Consider the following 27,294-nt stretch of genomic DNA (forward strand, 5'->3'; position numbering starts at 1 on the left):
TGATGGCCAAAACCAGGGTGCTCTCCCCTTCACTGATGACAGTAGTCAGGGTGCTTGTTTCTTCACAGATGGCCAGCTCCTAGTTACACTTTCCTTCACCCATTGCCAAAATTGGGGCACTCTTACCTTTATTGATGGCCAAGGTTGGGACATTTTCCCATCACTGGTGGCCAATGCCATTGATGGTCATCACTGGGGCAAAAGATGGTCAATGTTTGGGTACTTAACCCTACAATGATGGATAACACTATGGCACTCTTCCCTTCACTAATGGCCAATGTTGGCGCACTCTTTCCTTCACTGTTGGCCAACGTCAGGGCAATCTTCCCTTAAATTACGGCCAGTGCGGGGGCACTATTCCATTCACTGATGGCAATAGTTGGTGTGCTCCTCCCTTCACTGATGGCCCAGTTAGGGCATTCTGTCCTTCACTGATGGCCAAAATCAGGGCACTCTTCCCCTAATTGTGGTCAGGGTTGGGACATCTCTTCACTGGTGGCCACTGCCAAGGCATTCTTCTCTCCACTGATGGCCAACGCCAGGGCACTCTTGACTGCACTAATGGCAATACCTAGGGTGCTCATCCTTTCACTGATGGCCAACATCAGGGTACTCTTACCTTCACTGAAGGTCAGTGTCAGAGCAACCTGCCCTTCCATAATGGCCAACACCTGGGCACTCTTCCCTTCTTTGATGGTTAACATCAAGACTTACATCCCTTCATTGATGGCCAACACCAGTGCACTTTTCCTTTCCATGAAGGCTAATCCCGAGGCCCTCTTTTCACTGATGGCCAGTATTGAGATACATTACCCCAAAATGAAGGACAACACCAGTGGACTCTTCCCTTCACTGATGACTAAGCCCCCATCCTGAGAGGTGACACCAGGGCATTCTTTCTCCCAGTGAAATCCAATGTTTGAGAATTCTTCATCCCCCTGATGACTGATACCATGGCATTCTTCCCTCTACTGATGACTGATGCCGGGGCATTTCCCCCCTCTGATGAATGGCAGCAGGGCATTCTACTTGCCACAATTTATCCACACCCATTTTTCTCACTGCATATCTTTCCCACTACTAGTGTCCCTCTTTATCATGTTTACATTTTTGGAGACATGTTTACGCCTGTAATGTTATTTATCTTGAAGTCAAAGCAGGAGACATCTACTGTAGATGACATAATGGATTACACTGATATGTCTCAGTCAACTTCAGACTACCTCAGGGTTACTTATTTCAGTAGGGTAGGCTGGTATATTACAGACTGCATGCGACCGTCTTATTCCTTCTCTGTGGCTCTCAATGGCATAAGAATAGAAAAAAGGAATGCACCCTCATCTGTTCTTCAGTTGACTTGCAAAACGTTGCAACTAAATACTTCAGGAAATGTTTTTGTCCCCTTCTCTGGGATTAAATATGGAAAGTTGCAATTTGCACTATAATGTGAAGTTCAGAAGTTCCATAAACTTTTCTAGAACTGAGACGTTGTGGCTCACAGAAGACATAATAGGCCCTTTAAAAATGTAGCCAATTGTTTTATGTGAGTTTGACATCCCCTGCTATAGGGTTAGTATAATAACAGATGCCAGGTACTATGTAAATTAAACATATATAAATACAGTATAATACAAAACTGCAGTAGAGTGGACAAAGGGTGAGGAGGCACAGGATACCTGAGAACATGCTGCTGAACACATACTGTACCTTTCTTCTTCACATTCTAGGTGGTCCCCCTACCTATACAGGCTATGCTGACTGCTTACATATTTACTGATATTTAGGTCCTCAGGGACCAAGGTTCAAGTAGTATCTTAGAAAGTCACTTATCACCTCCTTTCACGTTGAAGACAGGTTCTTCCTCAAGGTCAAGTATTCTGATTTCTTTAGTAAGCTAACATCCTGCAGCCTCCCAGATAGGGAGACATCTCCCCCTTACTCTTTGATGTAAGCCCAGAGGAAAGAAAATGCAACATGGTATCCCAATGGGCAGCAGCACAGAGAACAAAAATCACTGTGGGAAAAAAAATGTGTGCTGTGCAAAGCCCTTCCATGAGCATCTTTAAGGTTAATTTACAAGTTGGAGCAGCTGCTATTTTTTTTTTTCATTTTCTAAAATTGGCTTGGGTACACTTTGGACACCTGCAATTGTGATTTGCTGTGCATTCAGTGTGTCCTTGCAGCTTTATAGAGGTTTGGGCTACCTCCATGCATACCTGCCTATAAACTATCCATTTCTATATAGTATACTTCAAAATAAAAACTCTCAAAGATTAGATTTAGGACCACACCATACAGAAGACCCTTGACAAGGCAGTGCAGCTTCCACAGATTTTTTATTTTTTTATGGGAACTAAACTGTCTGAGCACCAGAAACTGAAAACACTACTTATTTAATATTCAAAGCAAACTCACCTATCTTTCCATACTTCATTTTGTTGAAAAATCACTTTGAAAAATACTCCCCCAGTATTTCTAGCTGTTGCCAGCCTGAGTAAGGGCAGATGATTCATGCAGCATTTACTGAATAGGATCCATCTGCCCTTAGATCAGGTATGAAGACAGGAGGGTGTGCTTAAGTGAGAAAGCCCCTACCCTATAAAATTACCTAAAGTTTAAGTCCTCATGCACACTGGATGTTTTTAAAGCTGCTGTTTTGGCTTTTGGCATTTTTTTCTATAACCAGTAAACTCCACAGCATGTTATCCTATGTGTCCGTGCACACATAGACTGTAATCAGCATTTTTTGGCAGGAGTGTTTTTTGGCTGGAAAAAAACCCAGGACTAGTGGGTTTCTAGAGGAGTTTTTTAGCTGTAAAAATGCGCTAACGCTGAAAACTGCAGCAAAGTGGTGTTTTTAGACTTTTTTTTGGTAAAAAAACACTAAAAAAAACGCAAAAAAAGTGGCAAACGCCACTAAACACTATTGCAAAAACGCTAAAAAATGCTGAAAAACTCACGTTTTTAACGTGACTTTACACAGCTAACATTACCAGTGTTATTAAAGCGCCCAGTGTGTAGGAGCCTTAGGGTCCTTGCACACGATACAGATGTATGAACACTGGATCTTCCTGCCAGAAAATTCTTGCCCAAAAAATGCAAGTATGGTAGTGTGTGTGTTTTCAAATGCATATATGCATGTAAAAATTCTGCGCAATACTATACTATAGGAGAGGTGTGATTTACACACGTAAAATACTGACTAGCAATACCAATTTTTGTGTTTTTGTTTTTTTACTGATCTAAATGCAGTGAGAATTTACTGATATTTACACACCTGTGTTTATAGGCTCATTGAAAGCAATGGGAGGAATTCAGATTAGTAACGAAAAAAAAAGGCCTGAATGGTGTGGTTTTTGGTCCCATGTTCTAAGAAGAAAATATTTATATCTGCAAGCAGTGCACTGAAGTGTATATTTACTCTGACCTTTTATTTGTTTCTAGAGAAGCAGCAATGAAGAGTGTCCAGTTTAATCTATATGGTAAAGTATACATTTCTTGTAAAAAAATGTTATATCTTATTATGTTTTGGTGTGTCCTAAAATTTATTTTGAACAGCTCAAGGTGAACATGGAGAAATGCCATTTTTAGATGCCCTAAAAGCAAAATGATTTCCCACAGCAAACAAAATCCACATGGTATTAACTTGCAAGGTATTAAAGGGATTCTAAAGGTTCATTTTTTTTTGTAAAATAACAAACATGTCTATACTTACCTGCTTTGTGCAGTGGTTGCACAGAGCAGCCTGGATCCTCCTCTTGTCGGGTGCCCCGCAGATTCTCTACTGGCTCCTCCTGTCTTGCCGGTGCCCGGTGATTACCGAGGATCTCCAATGGGGGGAACTGTTTTGTTCACTAACAGTTCTGCTCACTGTCAGCTTGGGCACACTGCTTTGGATGGCAGTGTGCTTACAGTGAAGCACACACGCCCCATAGTAAAACTCACACAGCACACAGTTAATCCTTTGATCGCCCCTCATGTTAACCCCTTCCTGCCCAGTGCCATTAGTACAGTGTCAGTGCTTTTTTTTAGCACTGATCACTGTATTGGTGTCACTGGGGATGTCAGTGACACCAAGTCAGTTCCCCCCAGTGTCAGAAAGTCCTCCGCAGTCCTGCAGTTCTGTTATAAGTCACTGATCGCAGCCATTACTAGTAAAAATTAAAAAAAATCCCATTGTATATACTGCCATTTTGTAAACACTATAACTTTCACGTTTTGTTTACTAACAGTTCTCCTCCCTGTCAGCTTGGGCACACTGCTTTGGATGGCAGTGTGCTTACAGTGAAACACACCCCCCCGCCCCATAGTAAAACACACCCAGCACACAGTTAACTCTTTGATTGCCCCTCATGTTAACCGCTGCCTGCCCAGTGCCATTAGTACAGTGTCAGTGTTTTTTTTTAGCACTGATCACTGTATTGGTGTCACTGGGGATGTCAGTGACACCAAATTTGTTCCCCTCAGTGTCAGAAAGTCCGCCGCAGTCCTGCAGTTCTGCTATAAGTCACTGATCGCAGCCATTACTAGTAAAAATTAAAAGAAAAATCCCAAATTTTTTTTACTGGACATGTTTAATAGCAAAAAGTCAAAAATATTGTTTTTTTCTCAAACTTGTCCGTATTTTTTTTTTTATAGCGCAAAAATTAAAAAACGCACAGGCGATCAAACACCACTGAAAGAAAGCTCAATTCATGGAAAAAAAGAATGTAAATTTCATTTGAGTGCAACATTGGATGACCATGCAATTGTCAGTTAAAGTAACGCAGTTCCGTAACGCAAAAATGGCCTTGTCAGGAAAGGGGGTAAATCCTCAGGAGGGCAGGTGGTTAATTATCTTTATGTCCTTTTTCATCTATCTACATTTTCCATTCTTAGCTGCTAATATTCTTGTGGTCAACCTGGGGTCCCTGACTATGACTCTAAATGAAGCGGATTGCATGGAATCCCATTCTCTGTGTCTCAGGACTTTTTTTCTCTCAGATAAATTCTTAGCTACTTCAGTCATGTACATAATGCTTCCAAAGAGTGAAGGGCTAAGCACAAGCTGATGGCAACAGTAAGCAGTCATCAGCTAATGCCCACTTTTTGCAGCCAGCTCCCGTTTGTAACGTGAAAGTGATCTGGTGGCTGTATAGCCACCATTCACTTTCACAGTACGGGCAATGCTTTCTTCCCCTGTGCAATTTGAAGACTTGGCATATTTAGTATCTATTTACTTGACACAACACCATATTTTTTATAGTACCAAAAAATTGGATATTGTATTGTGTTTGTGTGTACTACAATTAACTTTATTATTTTTTTTTCTGAAAATATGCATTTGATAAACAGCTGCTCAGATATCATTCAACATAAAACACTGTGACTTCTAGCTCTTTATTTTGCAAAGCCTCTGCTTTCAGAAAATGTATAATGTTCTGGGGATTTAAAGTAATTTTATAGACAAAAATGCAGATTTTTACATGTGTGCAAAAAATAAAACAAATGCTCTAGAGCAGAAGTGTTTCTTCCGTGGCCACTGTCTGTCCTGTCCTCTCCTTCCTTCTCAGAGGATGTACTACCTCCTTCCCAGGATTTTTCTCCTCTCAGATAGGAAATGCCCTTTGAAAAGATGGTGGCCACCACGCCAGTTGCTTTTGAACATGCACAAGCGGCCATAGTGTAGTAATTTTGTAAGTGTGATTTTATATTTAGGTGTATGTGCATGTCTGGATGTGTGTGTAGCGCTACCCCTTTTGAGGGCCACTGAGTTTTTGGGTCCCCCCTAAGCTCGGCACAGCCAGGCAACATGCAATATCCAACATTCTCATCCAAGTAAAACAGTCCTTGAGCTTGATTTTGTTTTGTTTTTTATTGGGGGTTAACTTGGATGGGGTCAAAGGGTATATGGGATGCCTAACTGTACAACTTTGAGGATGACTTCTTAGCTATAATGGACAGGAATCAGCAACAGTCTTGGGTGTAGAATTACTCACACTGCCCTTTTCCTGTAGCTTAGTGGGTTGCAGCAGCTTTCAGGCCTTATGCTGGGCAGGCTCCTTCCCTGCTGACAAACTGTCTTTACCAGTAGACTGTGGGTCAGTGGAGATTCTTCTGTCCAGCTTCAGCCTTCAGGTAGGGCCCTCTTCCAGGCTCCACACACCAGCACCTTCCTTCACTTCATCTTCCACCCAACTCCCCTACTGGTCAGGCTCTCCCACATTTAAGGGCTTTCCTAGTCACCAGGGCAAGCCTCCTGCCTAGGGATTGGCCAGGTTCCCTCAAACATGCAAATCCAGGCCTCCTCCCTTCCTCCCCCCCTCTTCTAGAAAGTTCCAGCAGTTTCTAGAAGGGTAGGAGCCCCAGAAGCCCTGACCTGTAGAGCCTCCCAGCCTTGCCTGAGGTAACCTCACTACCTCATTCCCAGGCTCACTCATCTCAGACTTCTAAAAAGCCTCTGACTCACTGACTCCCCTGTCGGAGATACTTGGCAATCACTGGATGCCAGCGAGTAATCACCATCCGGGACCCAGTGATTGACAGCCGTATATATACGTGATTTTGTGCACCCGTGCCGCCCTGTAGCAGTATTTCTGCTATAGGGCAGCGCGGTAGTGGTTAATTTATGTGTAATAAAATGTAATAACACAGGGAATAAGTATTGAACACATGAAGGGAGGTGCAAAAAGACATGGAAAGCCAAGACACCAGCTGAAATCTCTCAGTAATTAGAAAGCAATCCTGCCCCTTGTCAGTGCAAATTAATATCAGCTGGTTCAGTCTCAGCTGATGGCTTATAAAAAGGTGTCTCCTTACCAAGGTGTCACACAACAAACATCTCATGATTGGTAAAAGCAAAGAGCTCTCTCAAGACCTTTGCAACCTTATTGTTGCAAAAGAGACTGATGGCATTGGTTACAGAAAGATTTCTAAACTTCTGAATGTTCCAGTGAGCACTGTTGGGGCCATAATCCAGAATTGGAAAGAACATCATTTCACCATAAACCGACCACGACCAGGTGCTGCTCTCAAGATTTCTGACAGAGGCGTGAAAAGAATTATAAGAAGAGTTGTCCAAGAGTCAAGGTCCACTTGTGGAGAGCTTCAGAAAGACCTGGAATTAGCAGGTACAATTGTTTAGAAGAAAACAATAAGTAATGCACTCAACCACCATGGCCTGTATGCACACTCACCATGCATGACTCCATTGCTGAAGAAAAAGCATACTGAAGCTCGTCCTTAGGTTTGCTGCACAACATTTAGACAAACTTGTGAAATATTGGGAGAATATAGTCTTTGGATGCCATAATACACACCATGTTTGGAGGTCACATGGCACTGCACATCACCCCAAAAACACCATCCCAATAGTGAAGCATGGAGGTGGGAATATCATGGTGTGGGGCTGTTTTTCAGCACACGGTACTGGCAAACTTCGTGTCATTGAAGGAAGGATGAATGGAAAACTGTACCAAGACATTCTTGATAAAATTCTGCTGCCACCTACCAGGATGATGAAGATGAAACGAGGGTAGACATTTCAGCAAGGCAATGATCCAAAACACAAAGCCAAGGAAGCTCTGAATTGGTTCCAAAGAAAGAAAATAAAGCTGCTAGAATGGCCCAGCCAATCGCCTGACTTGTATCTAATAGAAAATATATGGAAAGAACTAAAGATCAGAGTTCATAGAAGAGGCCCACAGAACCTTCAAGATTTGTTTGTGTGGAAGAATGGGCCATAATCACACCCGAGCAATGCATGCCACTATTTTCTCCATACAGGAAGCATCTTGAAACTGTCATTACCAACAAAGGATTTTGTACTAAGTATTAAATAAATGTCAGTTAGCGTGTTCAATACTTTTTCCCTGTGCCATTCCATTTTATCACACATAACTTAATTTCTAAACTTATTTGTTTTGGTTTCATTATATGTATGGATTGCATGGGTTGTTACCGACATGTGAAAATTTCATGTCAATAGTATCTTTAGAAATATATTTACTGAGAAAAATGGTGATGTGTTCAGTACTTATTTTACCCACTGTGTGTGTGTATGTATATATATATATATATATATATATATATATATATAAAATACATGGCAAGAACTGTATATAGCAAAAAGCAGCTAGCACAAAAGATAATGACAAAAAAATCTCACAATAACATGTGTATAAAGTGCAGTGCTAAATCATATAGTGAAAACATCCAAGAGTTTACACATAAGTGCAAACAAAACATAAATATCATTGAGAATAATAATGTCCATACATTGTAAAAATTAAGTGATTAATTGCTGGTGTGAATCACAAACAATGTGACATATTATAGTCCATACATGTGCCAGTGATACTGCAGATTGCAAAGCAACAACATTTCCAACTCCAATACAGTGCCAAAGGATCCAGTGAACACTCCACCACCACTATGCACTCACCAGAATGCTACTGGTATAGTAGCAATGATCGATGGTCACTATTCATAATCCTGGACTGGAGATCCTCCTAGAAAGAAAGTTCCACTCCACTAATGCAACATCTGCATGCTTCCTTTTCAGCACTGATATCTCCTCACAGGCTTTTTATGGCTTCTGATGTTTGGTCAGTTTGATAGGCCAGGTTGGAAGATGATGTAACTCCTGTGCTTGCACATGGGAATTAATTCATCTCATCATCTGGCATATGCTTGGATTGCACTTTAAACTGTGCAGCTCAGTTTGAGAGGAGAAAGGTAAGAATCCTCAATTGGTGGAGTGGAACTTTCTTTCTAGGAGGATCTCCAGTCCAGGATTATAAATAGTGACCATCGATCATTGCTACTATACCAGTAGCATTCTGGTGAGTGCATAGTGGTGGTGGAGTGTTCACTGGATCCTTTGGCACTGTATTGGAGTTGGATATATTGTTGCTTTGCGATTTGCAGTATCACTGGCACATATATGGACTATAATATGTCACATTGTTTGTGATTTACACCAGCACTTAATTTTTACACTGTATGGACTTTATTGTTTTCACTGATATTTATGTTTTGTTTGCACTTATGTTTAAACTCTTGGATGTTTTCACTATATGATTTAGCACTGCACTTTATACATACACACAGATATATATATATATATATATATTTCTGACATACATGACATGCATAGACGAGTGGACAAGGAGAGCGGCGCCCTCCAGGGCACCGGGTCCGGGCGGCAGAGCTGAATGAGGCAAGCCGTGGGAGCAGCTGTGATGCTTTGGGAAGGGAACTGCTGTGATAATGAGTCTCTCTCCGGGGCGGGGGGGGGAGTTGCGGAGGGGGGAGGTTGCAGTTGGGGGAGCTGGTGGGTGGCAAGGACTGGATAGGAGGGCGGCACAGATTCTAAATACACTACTGTGTTGGGGTGAAGAAACTGTATATCAAGAAAAGATTTTGTGACTGGTAACACAACATCATTATGGAAGTACAGGCCTGGAAAATAGTAAACATTATTGCATGCATGGAAGCTACCTAGGTGCATATTATAGATTGGATATATGTTGGACAGATCGAATATCTCTATGCATGCTAACGTATCATCAAAGCAGGATTGGGTACTTTGAAGGCTTCTGATAATTGTTTTATTTGCAAATACTCTGTGGACTCTGTCCTGTGCTGGGTCCCAACAAATGCATCTCTCTGGATGAACCAAGTTGCTGCGGGACCATTCATTTTTTGAATAGAGGAGTTTTGCATTCCTTATTGGCTAGTGAACTCTTGCCTCAATCACAATAATTATGACAATAACTATCACTCCTCATCCTTATATTACAACACATTGTCCTTGTGCAGCCATCCAGTCTTTGGTGTCAGCTTCCAAGATGGCAGCTGCAACATTTCTGCACATGTGTGGATAGTCGTGATGCATGGGCTTGAGTTACAACAGCTGCATTTTTAAAATAGCACTTCTATGTCAACCAGAGGTCTCTCTTTGGTTCACAGAATAGTTGCGTCATTGCCAGTGCCCCTCTTGCTACACTCCACCCTTCTGTGAGCACACACTCTCCTGCTCTCTGGCTTTCCTGGTTGCTCCTGGTCTTTTCTCTTTTCTCACCATATAGAATTGAACCAGTGAGTCTTACAACAGTGAAATTCATAAGAAGCATAATTCTTTCCAGTTTGTCCAACGTTAAATAAATCACCCTCCTCTTTGTGTGATCATTATATCCCATTGTGTGCTGTCATGATGTCTCCAGGAAAAGAGAATTTGTTTGTTTGTGTTGTCGGGGCTAAATGCACAGTATGCATTGGGCCTAAGAGGAAAAACTAAATGGTTTATTACTAAAACCTTGTATTTTCCATTTACCAGTTTAATTTTTCCCTTATATTCATGTAGCAAAATAGAGCTACAATTTAATGTATCACATAAAATTCTCCACGTTTCTAACTGTACTTGTATCGATGTTAGAAAATGATTACTCATGTTTTAGATTGCAATTATAGCACTTTCATCAACATCACATTTTTTTAAAAACAAATAAGATAAGACCCTACAATTTACTTCTAAAAGTACCACATTACATACAGTATTGTCAAGGATAACTGTATATTTAATTTGAAAATGTGTTATTCCAATTATGTGTGAGTTTACTGGTTTGGTTTATTGTCCCTGTTAGGGCTGTTTAGTCAGTCTGTCATCATATATAGATTATATGTTCTGCAACTATCAAGGATTTACCTCTCATCAGCCATTGCTTGTGCATTTGTGTTAGGTTCATTTAACATTTTTCGTTGTAAGAACTTTTGTAAAATCGTTTTCTACCAGAGTGATGAGAAAATTTGAAGGAACAGGATGGAAAAATGTTCTCAAATATATAGGTTTCTAATGGTGAATGTGGTTTATGTTTGGTAAAGTCCATTCATTCCAAAATTGATTGTTAAAGACAAACACAATCTTGAACTACTTTCAAACGACATTTGAATGTACTGAGAATTTGAATGTACTGAGAATTCTAAGAATGTTTGTACACATTTTCCTAAGAAATTTCATTGAAAATTCTGCTAATGTATGCCCAGCTTTCAGTAAATGCATGAATTTCTTTCATTCTGCCCACAGGCTTAATTAAAGAAATCCAAGCAGACTGCTCTATCCCAAAACAGTGTGGATAAACAAATCTCCTGACTGTCAGAGTCCATGTGTACTAGCAATTGCTCCAGCAAAGGCCAAGCACTCCTGATCCCTGCATCCTGGTGAGAGCCATTTACCATCAGCTGGCAATGTAGAGTATCAATTTGTGTATCTCCTGTTTCTAGTCCATTTTGCAATTGTTTATTCATTGTATGTCTAAATCTGGCCATACACCAGTAGAATTTAATTAGAAAAGTTTTGTTTTAAAAACGTTTGTCTGATTTTCTAACAGTGAAGTCAAATCGACATTCATTTTCAATAGTAGTGACAAGAAAATTTGACAGAGGAGATCAGCACTGTCTTAGTCTATTGACACTTGCGGCAACTCAGTAGCTGATAGCCTATACAGAGATATAGACAGAGAGCTGTAGAAAGTGTCTGCAGGAACATGATCCAATGATCGCGGGTGCAATGCTTTCCAAGCTCCTGTATAAAAAAAAATAATAAATGCATATGATTTTACTGCCATAAAAATATGCATTTATTATTGTTTATACAAAGCTGAACTTATCAATTAATACAATTGAGATGAAACTCTAAAGACTTTTGAATGGAATTAAGTAACTCGATGGCAAGACAGAATGCTCTGATGAACAATTTTTCAGATTTTCCAGATTCAGATTTTCCATATGTTCAAATGGAATTCTACAGGTGTATGGCCAGCATAAGGCTCTGCTATCAGTAAAGTATAAGCATCCATCAGTGGAAGACTCTGATAAGGTGGTACTCCATAGGAATCTTCTTAATGAGAAAAAACTTGGTGTTCTTAAACTGATAGCCCCCAAAAATAGCGTTTAGACTTTTTTGATTTTAAACTTTTGTTATGTGTAATATATAACATTTTGTATTTTTTTTAGCCCTGGCAAAGCCAAGTGAAATTTTGTGTAGAGGTAAACTGGACAGGTAAATCAGATAAAACTAGACCTGGAAGGGAACCCTTTCAATGAGATTAAGAAGTTACAGAGAGAATCCATGGATTTAGAAAGGCAGCTTTATAACAGTTTTTCATGGATGGGAAAGATGGAAATTGGGTACATTTTTCTAAATCTCCCCCCTGATAACTAACTTTTAGTTAGTTATCATAGTAATGATATTAGTAATACTCCTATTTCCTATATCAATCCAGCTAGTCAGCACAAAACGAACAAAATAAATAAATGTCCCTCATGACTTCTCCTGCCAGTGCTCCACATTACACTTCTGCTTCTTAAAGCAGAGCTCCAGGCTCCCCCCCAAAAATTAAAAGTCAGCAGCTACAAAACCTGTAGGCTGCAGGGAAAGGATGGGGGTTGAACTTACGGCTCAGATCACTGTGTCGCATCTTACTGTAAGTGGGAGTGGGTACCTGTCAAAACCAGGTACCTGCTTCCACCCAAAAAGTGGCAAATGTGGAAATGGAGGAGGGGAGGATACAAACAAGCGGAATTTCTCCTTATGGGTGAAGTTCTGCTTTAATAATCTGAATGGACATCCCCATTTCACTTGGCCTATCCTCACTTTGGTTTATGATAGTATACACAACAGATCAGAATATTAAGTTACCTTTAATAATTATAATAATATTAATAATTATACATCAGAAGCCAAAAATTAAAAAAAAGAAAAGCTTGAACATTGAAGGTAGACACCGGACACATGTAAGAATGAGTGAAAATAAAACATTTGAGTGCCACATAAGGGTAGGGGGAAGGTAATATTCATGAGGACAAGTCAGGAGACACAAGGGACAGGGTATGTGGTTACATTATGGGATGGGAAAAAGAGGCTTTGGGGTATATAGGGAGAGTGCAGTTAAAAATTAGATATGTATATTATGACATAACTTCGGTGAAGATGAAATAGACCAATAACTTATACACACTATAGGCAGCAATTTTGTGGGGGGCAGAAACAACAATCAGCCTAACAGTTAACTGGAATTAGCGGCAAACCCTTGTGTTTTATTTATGTCACTACTCACCAGTGAATTACTGGCCAATAGTTGACCCCTCCACACCAGTACAGCTGTAATGGTACAGGGGAGGCTGGCACAGCAGCCTCCGTGTTCCTTTTACCATCAGCTGCTGCATTTCTGGGTATACTGCAAGCCAACTGTGCCATATAAATTCAGGCTTAGTACCTGGAGGTTGCAATAAATTGAAGAGCAGGAATAAATCTTGAACTGTGCCCCCTTTCTCCTCCATAGTGGCTTTATAGAACACAGTGGCTGCAGTTCATACAAAGATGCCTTTGGTTTGTATAAATGACAGGTACACTTTAATGGGAAAGGAATCAGTACATGTACACGTGTACACAGAAACATAGATATGAAGGGCCTGTAACATTTATGTGGGCAATAAGTTGGGACAGCTGTTGCAAGGAAAAAACATGTACCAAAAAATCCAGCATGTCACAAACCACACGCAGCAGGTGAGCATGAAATAAGCTGCCTTTTTTTTTGGAAATCTGCCATGTTGTTCACTGAAAGACAGGGATGCAGAAAATTGAAAGCATTCACCCATAAACACACACACAGCACTTGGCAGCATATGACAAAGGGGTAGTAGCACCTCTGCCCCTACTTACTAATGATAGTGTACATTTGGGGGTACAAAGCCTGCGTTTAATCTCTAATCTGGGGGGGCGGGGGCAGTGGAGTGATAGAGGCTGTCCATATGGAAATATAAGTGTAAATTAAAGCCCCTAAAGGCTATAGGTGATCTGATATGTCACTGTGATTAACTGTGTATGTCATCTACTATGTACAGGGTTATATACATTAGTGTAAAGCATCCGGTGTGTACAAATGTTCTTATCACCAAGTAGTGTATGGTGTATCTGTTGTGTAATAGTGATCTGTCGTTACAGATTTCAATATATAGAATCTTGTGTGTATAAGTGACCCATTCTATTGTACTATGTTTTGTATTATAAAGACTGAACTTACATAATGAAAGGATAGATTGTGTATATTAATTTGGTCCTAAATGAGAATCTGGGGTTTTCCCTGCTATTGATCTTGGCTCCATGATTGGTGTTTGATGCAAGTTTAGGTTGATTTCTAGCCCTGTGACCTCACCCATATCAGACATGCCAGTTACGCTCTTTTAATCCCATCACAATGCCATGTAACAAGAGTCCATCTGATTATATGACCCCATTGACCCCACTCTTTCCGTGGGTTGAAAGGAGCAGTTTTGTCCCCAAAAGAGTTAAAAAAGAAGCAGTTTTCGTTTCATCTCATTTCTCCTCCACAATGGCAGCTTCACAAACTCTTCCAAAGGCATACCAAAAAGACGCTGGAATTCTTCAGGTGGGAGATATCGCTGGAGGAAAAAGCACAAAAGATACTTTTAGGAATGGTCTAGTAACCTATCCAAAGTACTTTACAACATGCCTAGATAAATTCCACAGAAACTTGAGGTTCTGCCCCATGACATGCTAACCCTATTTCTCTGTCGTGTCTAGTTCACTTATTTGACAGTATCAAATATTGGCTACCATTAGGCTTCTGTTATGTAGCTTCGCATATTACACAACACACGAATATAAATGCCCAAAGGGATGCAGTAAGTGTGTGTTTTTATAACAGAAAATGTATATGCACACTCATAATATTTCACATAAACCTATTTCAGTACAAAGAGAGTGTGCAGAGACTAAAGACGGACCAGGCCCCACAACATAAGGATGAGCTGATGAAGCTTTATATTCTTCTTTCTCACCTCCAGTTGAGTTCTGTCTACACCAGGGGGCAGTTTTTGACGTCCTCTGTTTGATACCATCAGTGTCTCGTATCGGATTACCTGGGAAGAGAACATTTCAGTACACTTGAAAGACAAAATGTGATATACAAAATGTTTAGTTCTGATCTGTCCAACTGGTGTCCAGTGGGACCTTGGCAGGCAACTGCATCCTTGCGCTGTGCAGGACCAAGCTGTCAAACTATAACCGGTCAGTTCTGTGGATTACACAAGACAAGCATCACATCCTAGACATGACATGTTCAAGACAAGCTACAAGCTACTGAGTAGATAGAAAAGTCATGATTGTGATATTTATTCCAGTATTTAAATCAAATAGCTAGGATTGTTCTCTGGCCTCTTCCACTGATATATACTGTAAATATTATCAGTTGGACTCATAATTCATATTTGGGTACACACCTTTTGTTCCAGCATGCTGGGTAGAGAGTTTCCTCTGTCCATTCTGGACCTTTGTCCTTCTCCGTTCTGTGGGATACAAAAATATGTCTAGCAGTTGTGATTCCTGCTGCTCAGCTCCCAGTCGCTTCTCCTAAACCTTTCTACGTAGATGCTTACCTGGAATCCTGTAGAAACAGAAAATCATAAAAGTAAAGTTTCTGTCAACCTAATTTTTTTACAGTTCGCTTTATGTTTGAAGACAATTATCAATTGTTGGTACACTAATATTGTAATCTGGGAAAGGGATGAACAACTCCAGTCCTCAACAAATATACAGGCCAAGATTTTGGGACAGAAAGTAATAATTTGAGATGAAATCCATGCCTTAGGCAAAAAGGAACTCTGCTAAAAACAAGTATTTCAAACTTTATTGGCAAGTTGGGAGCCCTGACAAATTTTTTTATTTCCTACAGTAGTTTGTATCTCCACCATTTTCATAATGAAGATGCCACTGTAGTACAATGTATTTAATTATTGGTTTATTTTCCATTATTTTCTTTGCCAAGAAAAGCATGACACCATAATACATTTTTCCAGTCACAGCAGTTTGGGTAACTGCACATTTTGGTGTGGCAGTCTTGGCCCTGCTGTCCCCAGGAGATTAAACATGTAATTTAGCTTTCAAGTAAACATGCAAAACTGCAAGACCATTGCATTTGGGGATGGAAGTTGTGCTCCCTGCCATAGTAAGTAAGGTAGATCTTTTAAGGTTTTTAATATACATCTGCTTTCCCATAGCAGCCCACAGCAGTAGTTTTTTTATTTTCTGACTTAGAAATACTGTTTATTAAATGACTAAAATTCCTAAAGACTAACTGAACTCTGGAAGCACTTCCTCAAAATAGATTAAAGGACTAGTGACTAGGAGCCAGTGATCCTTCAGCAGCTAATCTTTCCCCTACTACGGATTTACTGTTTTGTTCTGCGTAGCAATGGCCGTCTTGGTCAAGGCAGGACTTTTGCTTCCTCGTGTCACATCCACCAGCAGAAGAACAGTGAGCAGCACAGTAGTGACATCACTAAACCTCACTCTAGATTTCATGAGACCAGCAGTCAAAGGCAGAAAAGCCTTTGATCTCACACTACAGATACACAGCTATGAGGCTGAAGGCAATGCTATTTTTCAAAAGAAATCCAGACAAAAAGTACATTTTCCAGGATACTGCTTAGGCACAATTAACATTTCTAAATTTTACATAGAAACATCAAATCTGCCCCTCTTTGTATTTTTTTTTTTCATATAAATCTACATCTTTTGACTGACTTACTATCTCTGCTGGAAGTCTGTTCTTACTCTGTTCAGTAAAATAATACTTTATAAACATATGCAGGCCATATATGGGTTGAATTCTGAAAGAATTTTCTTTCGTAAATCGTAACTAAGAATTTTCTTTCGAATTTTGCACCATTAGTGAGCCACAGCGTTGGTCGATTTTTGTGTGGCCATTGAATTTGAGTGATCAGGCACGTTGGAAATTTTTTGAAAGATGAACAAATTTCTAATCAATGGTGGGAGAATCGTGCGAGAAATATAATTGAAAAAGAAATGAGCATGAGCTGTGACCTGGAAAGAAAAGAAGATTCCCAGCCACATAAATTCTTTTCTGTAGCAACAGATGAAATTGAAGGCTTGGTTGGTCGAATTTCGAAATCACTGGTGGCACTGGATGACAAAACGCACAAAATTTCTGATTTCATTCAGAATTTGACCCATGTATGGCCTGCCTAAGTTTAGAACTTTTCTCCCGCTAGTTAGAGGTAATATCCTCATGTTGTTGATCTTAGCTTCATAATGAAAATACTCCCCTCTTGAACCTTGTTCACTCACCAGTACTCTATATCGGAAGATTATTTTTCCCTAGGTGCATTATTTTGCATTTAAAAAAGTTGACCTGCAGTTTTCCACTGCTTTGACCAATCTTCCAGCAATGCGAAATCATGTTCCACCTTGCAAACACCTCCAGGAATGTCAACCCTATTGCACATCTTTGTAACATCAGCAGAAACAATTGAGTACTGTCCGTGATACTTTTTTTTTATTTGCACCTTGAAGAAGAAGGGGACATATCCCAAAATCTTGTCCTGAAAATTCTATGTTAGTGCAAATAAAAAAAGTATCACGGACAGTATTCAGTTGTTTCTGTCGCAAGTGCACTCATACGGCTACAGTCACCTCTAACATCAGCAAAAAGACATACCTTACCCACCAAACCTTTACTTATATCACTTACAAGCAGAATAAATAGAACAGGACCTAGTACAGAGCCTTGTGGTACATTACTAGAGACTGGTCTACAATCTTCAGTTTTTGTGCTCAATTCCCCTTTAAGTGATAAACAGTTTCTAATGGTACAAGGTGGAATCACATAGGTATCTATGGGAAAACAATTTTCACTCCTTTTTATAAATCAGTCATAAAATATCTTGCAACAGTAAATTACAGGTAAGGCATGATGTGATAACACCATTCTACTGGTTATTGGTCCTGTTTAAACATTTTGCTCACTCATTTTAGTTAAAGCTGAGTTTTAGCCAAAAAAAATCTTCTTTATAGCTTTAGTGACCTAACTTATGTGTAAATAAATTATGTCCCACATAATGCACACATAATAGCTGCCAGCAATAATGGCATGTAAAATACGACAGGCTGGTTGAACCCAAGTTGATAGATCGATCAACTTGGGTACATTCAGCCTGCCCATACATGCTTCGATTTTTGGCTAGTCCCTGCTCATCAGGCTGAGATTCGAATTGTCTATGACCAGTTTAAGACTATCAGCCATGCTGATCTTCTATAACCTGTAGAGCTTTTAAACATGCATCCCTGCTCACCTGTGCTCTCTCTCTGCTTGTCAGGAGCATGGAACTCTGCAGACAGAAGCTGGAGATAGAGAAAAAATTACTTATCATACTTATGAAAAAAAATTCACTAATTTGTTATATGTGGAATGAATTATCTGCCATACGGACCACATGTAACATTAAACACAAGATGTTTCGTTTCTCAATTTGGACTCACCCTCGATAAGCTACTTCGTCCATATCCAGAATGTATAGCTGAGGAATAAGACAGTGGACATATATAAGCGTGATACAAATGCCACATATGTACATTTTGTAGGTAGATGAGGAACCAGTAATGGGAAGGAACCACTAAAACTTTGACCATGTTGTCAAAACTAATATAAACTAAGTTTAACAATTCTTAGATTTCCCATATAGAAGCTAATCACTAGGTTGTTTTAGAGGCAATTGTCTAATTGGGCTATATATGGGAACACATTGCTCTCCCATCAACCACTATCTACTCAAATATTTGTGAGGGTTCAAAATTAAAGTTGGATATTGGTTGTATACTGTATGCCTGTGACTGCACAGCTTTTTTGTACATGGATACATCTGATGGTCCATCTGATCATAAGGGTAGGGTTAGGAGAACTTAAGTGCTTACGAGTAAGAATCCTGTTGAAGGCTTTGTTGAACAATTTTGTATAAACTTGAACTAAAAAATCATCTGGTACCATTAATCATTTTTTTTCTCTTAAAATATCTTACACTTTCAACTTTTTAGCTAATTATCCTCCACAAAATCTGGACACCTGTAATAAATTTTATTTGCATAAAGATACAACAACCATACTGCTTGCCCTTCTGTAATCAGGACATCCCACATCAGACTTCCCCCAATACTTAAAACCCAGATATGAGGAGAGGTCCGAAGAACAAAACCCTTTTAAACTGATGCCAGTCCTGTGCAGTATTTTCCACAACTGCCATCATTCTTTGCTTCTGCACTCTGTATGATCTGAAAATTTCTTTGTAATTATCAGAAAAGAGAAGAAACACATGAGTCCTTGCTTTGCATATTTGAGCAGAAAGACTACAACTACAGTTTTTTGGGTGAAATCTGCAAGAACTGTACAGGAAATTAAAAGACCATTTCATGCCTTTCTTTACCAAATGCCCTCTACTGCTAAATAATCACTAACATGTTGGCTTTCAGATTCTATGTTAATTGTAGGCTTTAAAGTGAGGTTAGATTGTGAACGGGCAAGGTCTGGAATGCATAGTGCCATGTTGCTAATAGAGAAGTAGACGGGACCTGGAAGAAGAAAAGACTTACGTGTGTAGATTGGTGTCCTGTCAGGCAATGAGCGGGTTTTTCTTTTTGGAGTACCCCCTTTCATCATTTCCTCTTTTAAAATTAGTTTTCCTAGATTAGATTGGATCTGTATGTAAAAGATAAAAAGTGTGAAGGATATAAAACAGAAATGAAGGACAACCTTAAAGGACACCATTTACTAGCGTGCAGGTACCTAGTGCAGCCACCAAACATAAGTAGCTCATTGCTGTTACTTTTCTGCATTCTGGCTCCAGCCGATTATCATACATATTTATCTTGTAAAACCAAGCTGTCAATACCAGTGGCAAGACTTTTTTGTCATGAAAACTGGCTCCTATTTCCTGTAAAGACTCAGAACAAAGGAAGATGCCTATATTGTGCCTTTCTTTACTTTTCATAGCGCCTGGGTGCAGACAGTAAGGGCCGGTTCACACCACATTTTCTGCGTTACAGATACGTTGCTGCATGCACATTTTTTGTGCGCTTTTTCCCCTCTTTTTTTTTTATTCATCTCAATTCAGGACATGTGCATTCCAGTTTGGTTTTGATGCATTCCAATTTGTTTAGGGCCATTGGAATACATGAAAAACGCCGTGCATGCATTTTTGATGCAGATTAACAACTCACTGGACTGCATCTGGTGTGAACCAGCCCTATTGGTCTTGGCTTTATGTCAGAGTGCCTTCTTTTACCTGTGCCTAGGACAGCATAACCCCTAAACTTGGGCCTTAATACAACAATAATATAAGTGGTAGCACATATTTTTTTTATCTTTACTCTACAATGACAGCCACCTTGTTCAGCTCCCTTATCTGTCGATGACTCAGTTCTTTCACATCTTCTCTTTCTTCACTTTCCTCCTCCCCACGTTGAGACTCCCTGCGATATCGTCTCTCAGATTCTGCAGTGTTCAGAAAATTTTTGGTCAACACCTTGACATAGGGCATGATGCATTAAAAAACATGATGCATCATTACTCAAGAATGTGGCTGAGAACCACTCTTACCTACAACAGCCAAGGAAGGTGGACATGGCCAATAATCTGTCTCAATTTTTGCTGGCTGGTTTGGATCAGGAGGTTTTGCAGCTGGAAATTTTGAAGATTCAACTATGGGGTCATCGGTTAGCCTGTGAGGGAGTGCTGACTCTGAAGGGAAATAAAATATTGCTTTTAAATGGCGTTCATTGAGGCATTAGCTGTAACAGCATAACAGCACCTTATGTGAAAGACAAATACAAAAGGCCCAAAATGTCATGGGGATAAGGGAGTGTGAGTTCAAGCAATAAGGCTATGGGGTTGATTTACTAAAACTGAAGAGTGCAAAATCAGGTGATGCTCTGCATTATAACCAATCAGCTTCCAGGTTTTTTGTCAAAGCTTAATTCAACAAGCTGAAGTCAGAAGCTGATTGGCTACCATGCACAGCTGCACCAGAATTTGCACTCTCCAGTTTTAGTAAAGTAATCCCCATATGTATTTTTCATCTTACCTCTCTGTTTGTAGATTGGAGGTTTTTTGTACAGGTTCGGCTCTTTTTGTGAAATTTCTGTAAATAATGAACAGGTTAAATAACAGATAAATATATATTTACGTTAATGTACATATTCAGTGCAGCACCAAAATATTTGAATTATTTAATACCATAGTGAACAAACTGGTGGCTAAGTGGTTAAAGTATATATGAATCTCTACATTGTCCTTGTCTGCATAAGGGGCTTAGGGGCTTAGAAAAGTGGGGGTGGAAACTCCTTGTTGCGAAGGGGGGTGGCAGCAGCAATTTTTGCTGTGGTGATGCAGCATTTACAGGGTAATTGAGCACTGAGGAAGTGATATATTGCCTCCATTCCGTCTGTCGAAAAGCAAATTACCACGGATCGCTTTTCAGAAGTGCGGCAATAATAGCCACACATCTAAATATAGTCGTACAGAACCAATAATTTGTGCAAGTATTCAGGTGATGGATATGTGACATTAAGTGATGGGCTAGTGCAAACAAAAAAATTCCTGGAAAAGGCTTTCAGATTGCTATTTGTGCACCCTGACCCTGGCAGAGGCCTCAAAATCCACTACCCTGCTATCTGATAGTCTGGTATCAGATAAGAATCTGATATTGAATGTTAGAGCTGCAGGAGTAGTGATTAGCTCACAGCAGGGGCAAAGGCTGAGCTTTTTGTGGGCTCAGAATCTCTTGCCATTCCAAAAGAAATCTGGAGGAATTAGAAAGTAGTTTCAGTCATCATTTTTGCCTGACCTTCAGCCATATTCTTAGTTTTGTCTAAAACTGCAACAGGACACAAGAAAAAAATCTGATGGGTTCTAGCAAGTTTTGTTTTTGCCTTTATTGCTGCTGGAGAGTTCCCTTCACTTTCTGCCTTGTAAAATATTTTCAGCAGGACAGGAGGGCAAATCTAGCAGTAAAACAATTATTGATAGCACTAAAACTGATGTTGGTTCTAACAATTCCCCATTCTTTCCAAAATAAGGAACAATATTTTGACTTTACATACTCCAGTGGCCTACTAAGGGGGTTGAGGGTTGCGACTCGCACCGGGTGCAAACCCTCACAGGGTTCTGAGGCCACCTGACATTTCTTAATATTGTATTGCATGGTGCTACTGCAGCACAGTATGTGGATGGGGAACTGAGTCATTTTTTCTTTGTTCAACCTACTGGTTGAATGAAAAAAATAATACTCTGTGGGCTGTCTTACCTTCAGAGACCTATCTCTGTGAGATTTTCTTACCTGGACAGTGAAAGTGTTGAACTCCTGATCTAGGTGAGTTGCTTCCTCCTCGGGGTCCTTGTAAAGTAGAGCTGCTTACTATAGACTTGGTATCAGCCCAAAGTGCTGCGACCTGTTTAAGCATCAATAAACATCAATTTAATCCCTTGAAACTACAAAACTTGTTCTTCATCTAATGTACCATTTAGGTTATCATTATCATTTTGTATCATTTGCAAAGTCCAATGTAACCTTTCTAACTAATTTTACATTAAAAGCACTGCTTCCAACTAGACATGTACACGCTGGAAATTTTTGTTTCATTTCGGGTGCATTATTTATTTGAAACATTTCGTGTTGTCATATTCGTTGTGTTGATCCGATTCATTTTGGGAATTTGTTTTGTATCTTTGGCATTCTTTTTGAATATTCTTTGGTCCAGATGTATTCAAAAAAATGTAGCAGTTTTTCCAGAAGATTCCTATATATTCAATATATTATCGAATTGGACAGGTTCAATATTTTCGGACACTAGTCCAACCCTCCATGAGAAATGGTATGAGTTGATAGGACAATATCGACTGGCATCATGTGCACTCGAATTAACAAATGAAATTAAAATATCCTAATTCCAAATTATCAAACAAATTGAAAAATAAAATTAATTTCCCCATGGGCCCGAACTACTATCGCATCGTGTGACATCATCCGAATGAAACAAATGCATTCATTAATTTTGTTATAACTTTTTTTCAGATATGTTGTCATTCGTTTCTGTGTCCATTTGGAAGAAATTTTTATCTGATAAACAAATCAAAACGAAACAAATTGCACACGTCTACGTCCAACATTGCCAAATGTTTGGGTAATAAAAGGTATGGTGCTTTTCAAGGGTTGGTAAGGTCTGTTCAGAGTTTGTCATACTGGATTAGGATTTCAGCTCTACAGAATAAAATAAAAAACATGATCCTTTATGGTTTTAAAGGCTTTTAGGAACATGTTTGTGCATTGTGGGATATCTGTATTTTATTTGTTCTGTTAGGAGGGCTACAAATGGCTATGTCTATGGAATATTCTGTCTGTATAGATTGAGAGCATTCCACATCTACGTTCAGTAGTATCAAAATTACATAAAACTGAATGGCACTACAATGCTGTATGTACACTCACCGGCCACTTTATTAGGTACACCTGTTCAATTGCTTGGTAACACAAATTGCTAATCAGCCAATCACATGGCAGCAACTCAATGCATTTAGGAATGTAGACATAGTGAAGAAGACTTGCTGAAGTTCAAACTGAGCATCAGAATGGGAAAGAAAGGGGATTTATGTGACTAAACATGGCAAGGTTGATGGTGCCAGATGGGCTAGACTGAGTATTTCAAAAACTGCTGATCTACTGGGATTTTCACACACAACCATCTCTAGGGTTTACAGAGAATGGTCCGAAAAAGATAAAATATCCAGTGAGCGTCCTTTGTGTGGATGAAAATGTCTTGCTGATGTCACAGGTCAGAAGAGAGTGGGCATTCGATTTCAGCTGCAAAATTCAGATGGTAGGGTCAGAATTTGGGTAAACAACTTGAAAGTATGGATCCATCCTGCCTTGTGTCAACAGTTCAGGCTGGTGGTGGTGGTGTAATGTTGTTGGGGATATTTTCTTGGCACTAGCAAGGTGTACCTAACAAAGTGGCCGGTGAGTATATGTTGGCATGCATTGTGAAGTTGTGGTTCAACAAGTATTGCTACAATGTAATAATGTGGGCACTAAATACTATGTACCAAACTGATGATTCTACTGCCCTACTTCATTATATTAGATTTGTCTGAACTTACCTCAGGTGATGGAGGAGGTGATATTGACTTAGGAGACAGAGATCGCTACGAAAACAGAGAAAAGTGTCAAATAAGCATTTAGCAATCCGCTGTATGTATTCTATTATTTTACATGTTTTTGGATTGAAGATTCCAAAAAGAACAAAAGATTGAATGTTTATGTAAGCCGGTTTCAGAAATCACGTGAGAATTTTTAAACAGTTCATTCTTTGGATGAGGACTCACCTCTCGGCTGCGGAGTGTCTCTGTGTTCTCCAGAAGTGTGTATGTAAAATGTGGTTCATAGATCATCAGGTCAGGCCGCTCAATATCCAGTATGGCCTTGTCACGAGGGAGGGCTGCGAGATCCTTGTAACCAATGACACGACTGTCCATGCGGGCCTGAACAGAGATCAGGGGAAGTCATTAAAGCTCAGTTCTGGGCACAAATACTTTCATTTACATATATTCCTCAACCCTAGTGGATATAAATTTACACTAAATGCCTTCACAGACCCAAAAGAGGGACACAGCTTGTCTGCCCACTATAGGCATCCTGCAGAAAACTGCAGGGGGCAGAATACAAGGCCAGTCATCCTGTACAAGGAGAGGGAGTATAGCAGTGACTGGTCTCTATTGTAAGAAATTCCTGCACAGAGGCAGAAGTTGTTTCATGCTGGATTACTACACGTCTAGAGGAAATTTACATAGTAACCAAGATTCAAGTGTGAGAACACATATCTATGGAGAGGTGTCAATATTCCTGCTCTGTTCTTAACCAGAGTTTAGGACATTGGTGGCAGTACCAGTCTACAATGTGAGTCAGATGTGATGGCATGTAATAGAGGTGGATTTCTAGAGGACCTATACCGATTTGCTTGATTATGTTAAAATACTATGATTGACACACAAAGTACTATGAACCCATATAAACTATTTGAATACTGAATGGAGTGGTGTTAAAAAATATTACACCATCTGAATCAAGACAGGGTGAGGTTTCTCCAGTTAATTAAATGTGGACAACAGTGGGAGATGAATGTCTGAATGAATGGGAGATAGGTCTGCTGATAGGAGTGATACCTGATTCCCATTCTGGTGGGCACTTCCCTTTCTGGTGAGGTTTGAAAGTGCTGAAAAAGTTTTGTGCGATAAATAGGTTCAAAGCCTCCAAAGTTTTTGAAATGTATTTTGAAATTTCACTTATGGCCTGTAATGGGTTGAAAAGGAATGTGCATGGTTGAGGGATGAAAAAAATAATATTATCAACCTAGACTGCTATATTGTGGTGGCCTGATGTTTTGGTAAGCGTGATTATGTTTTGATCAGCCCTTGTAGACCATAAGAAGGGTTCTAGTGGGAGGACAAATATTAGTCGGCGAAGCAGGTCAGTATCACTAACTTTACCTGCAGCAGTTGCTGCAGGAATAACAGGTTTGATTCTTAAATGGATCCATCACAGAAGGTTCTTTAAGTCTCCCTTAAAGCTAGGAATACACACACTCTGCTAGATGCTAAATCTAACTTGTAATTTTGGCACAAATGATGTCTTTTTAATCCTTTTTATCTTGATTTGTGTACCATACAAAAACAGAAAAATAACTTTTACTGATATTAATGGCGTTATTTGTTGCCCAAGCCATTACGTTTTAAGGTTGACTTCAAGAATTGCCAGTAGAAACCAATGACAGGGTCTTTGACTAGCATTTGGTGGCATGTATGATGTTTATGAGTCTTGCAGTGTAATCTTGTACTTCCTAAAGCAGGGGTCCTCAAACGTTTTAAACAGGGGGTCAGTTCACTGACCTTCACACTGTTATAGGGCCGGAATATAGTTTGAAAAAAATATGAACAAATTCCTATGCACACCACACATATCTTATCTGTAGTGCAAAAAAACAGGAAAAAATACAATATTTAAAATGCACTTGATACCAAAATGCACTGTACACTGTAACGCACTTGACACCAAAATTCACTGTACATTCTAATGCACTGGACACCAAAATGTACTGTACACTGAAACACACTGGACACCAAAATGCAATGTACACTGTAACACACTTGTGACGGTTGCGGCGTCAGATCCCCAGCCCTTCTCTCCAACTCGTGACCGAAGGACTAGCCAATCTAAAACTGCGCTGTCACGCTCAGCTGCACCCTGCACAAAGATTTTCCAGCTAATGGACCACAATCTATGTACCTGCAGCCTGAGAGCGATTGTTACTGGGTCAAGCTAATTACGCAATTAACCCTTCGCACTGCCACCACCGCCTTTTTGTAGAGAAAAGGAGGAAACTCGCCAATATTAGCAATAACACTATGATGTTTGAATAAGCGTCTGTATACACACTGTCACCGCAGGCAGAGATATACAGAAGTTTAAAAACACACAGTAGCGCTCTTCAGAGACAGGGATTCTTAGTTTACATTAAAGAGCTTTAGAAACAGTTCAACACTTTTCAGAAAATAAGATTTATTACTAAAAAGGTCAAAATGGTGCAATAAACGTATTTGCAGAAAAAGATGTAGCCAATATATATATATAAATACAGAGAGCAATAACACAGCAAAGAGATAACAGAAAGAAGTTTAGAGAGGTAGAGTACTTGCCAAAAATCCTGGGTTAAGCAGATCAAGTTTCAGAGCAAAAGGGTACCGTCTCCCAAGTTGGTTCCGATGTTAAAAGGGAGAATTCTTCAACTTCAACTTACTTCTCCAAACCTGACAGCCCTTTTCTAGGAACTCAGCAGGGTGTCTCCTTACAGCAGAGAACCAACCGCCTCATTTGGGGAGGGGTGTTTTAGGCGGGGGACTCAGGCTAGAACCAAAATCCCTCGCGAGTTATACCAGGGTCAATAGCCTTTCCTAGGTACATGTAACATTCTATCCACGGGTAGGATAATCTGCAGAATGATATTCTGAACATCCAGACATCAAATATGGCATAGTTCACTATTCCAGATAGAACTATATGGCTTTCTGCTCTCCTGTATATGTAATCCAGGGGTGCAAGATATCAGACGACTCGTATTAAGCTGAGGTATCCGAATATGTGCTTTATTTTTATGTAATTATTTCCTAACTTAAGATATGAAATTATAGGAAAAAGTGGGTTTTAAATGTGAGGTCTGTTTTACGGCTACCTAGGAATTCATTGAAGCCCAGCGAAGGACTGGTTTATGGCTTTACGATTATCTCAGATTGAGAAGCTAACAGACACCCGGGCACCAGCTCATTTGGGATTTATAACCATGAAGCTGTCCCGCTGTGCCTGATTGCCTGTGCACTTCTGAACCCAGCACACAGG

General features: G+C 39.8%; 1 protein-coding gene and 2 long non-coding RNA genes across 4 annotated transcripts in view; 1 reads left to right on the forward strand and 2 right to left on the reverse strand.

Annotated features, from left to right (window-relative positions):
• Nucleotides 1-27,294, forward strand: part of LOC149440351 (uncharacterized) — a 109,076-nt gene that overhangs the window by 929 nt on the left and 80,853 nt on the right. Inside the window, exons 2-4 of the long non-coding RNA XR_016307650.1 lie at nucleotides 3,445-3,482; nucleotides 11,066-11,199; nucleotides 22,924-23,042. This is a non-coding gene — a long non-coding RNA (uncharacterized LOC149440351). The remainder of the gene's footprint in view (nucleotides 1-3,444; nucleotides 3,483-11,065; nucleotides 11,200-22,923; nucleotides 23,043-27,294) is intronic.
• On the reverse strand, nucleotides 5,366-8,109 carry LOC149440352 (uncharacterized). Its single transcript, XR_016307647.1, has 2 exons — nucleotides 7,548-8,109; nucleotides 5,366-6,700 (listed from the first exon to the last, which is right to left on the reverse strand). It is a non-coding gene; the product is annotated as an uncharacterized LOC149440352 (long non-coding RNA).
• DMTN (dematin actin binding protein) overlaps nucleotides 12,663-27,294 on the reverse strand; it is an 81,385-nt gene continuing 66,753 nt past the window's right edge. The window contains exons 5-17 of one of the 2 annotated variants that reach the window (XM_089658714.1): nucleotides 24,231-24,386; nucleotides 24,006-24,050; nucleotides 22,189-22,300; nucleotides 20,935-20,991; nucleotides 20,451-20,591; nucleotides 20,239-20,345; nucleotides 19,445-19,550; nucleotides 18,341-18,378; nucleotides 18,154-18,202; nucleotides 15,439-15,446; nucleotides 15,283-15,348; nucleotides 14,842-14,922; nucleotides 12,663-14,442 (exon numbers count right to left, since the gene is read on the reverse strand). In XM_089658714.1, coding sequence (XP_089514840.1) covers nucleotides 14,329-14,442; nucleotides 14,842-14,922; nucleotides 15,283-15,348; nucleotides 15,439-15,446; nucleotides 18,154-18,202; nucleotides 18,341-18,378; nucleotides 19,445-19,550; nucleotides 20,239-20,345; nucleotides 20,451-20,591; nucleotides 20,935-20,991; nucleotides 22,189-22,300; nucleotides 24,006-24,050; nucleotides 24,231-24,386 — 1,080 coding nt within the window. In that variant the 3' untranslated portion in view covers nucleotides 12,663-14,328. The remainder of the gene's footprint in view (nucleotides 14,443-14,841; nucleotides 14,923-15,282; nucleotides 15,349-15,438; nucleotides 15,447-18,153; nucleotides 18,203-18,340; nucleotides 18,379-19,444; nucleotides 19,551-20,238; nucleotides 20,346-20,450; nucleotides 20,592-20,934; nucleotides 20,992-22,188; nucleotides 22,301-24,005; nucleotides 24,051-24,230; nucleotides 24,387-27,294) is intronic. The other variant, XM_089658715.1, reaches the window with a different exon arrangement.

Source organism: Staurois parvus, unplaced genomic scaffold (genome assembly GCF_062004578.1).
Source record: "Staurois parvus isolate SC_StPar_1 unplaced genomic scaffold, SC_StPar_1.0 ptg001090l, whole genome shotgun sequence".
In the NCBI taxonomy this organism is placed as follows: Eukaryota; Metazoa; Chordata; class Amphibia; order Anura; family Ranidae; genus Staurois; species Staurois parvus.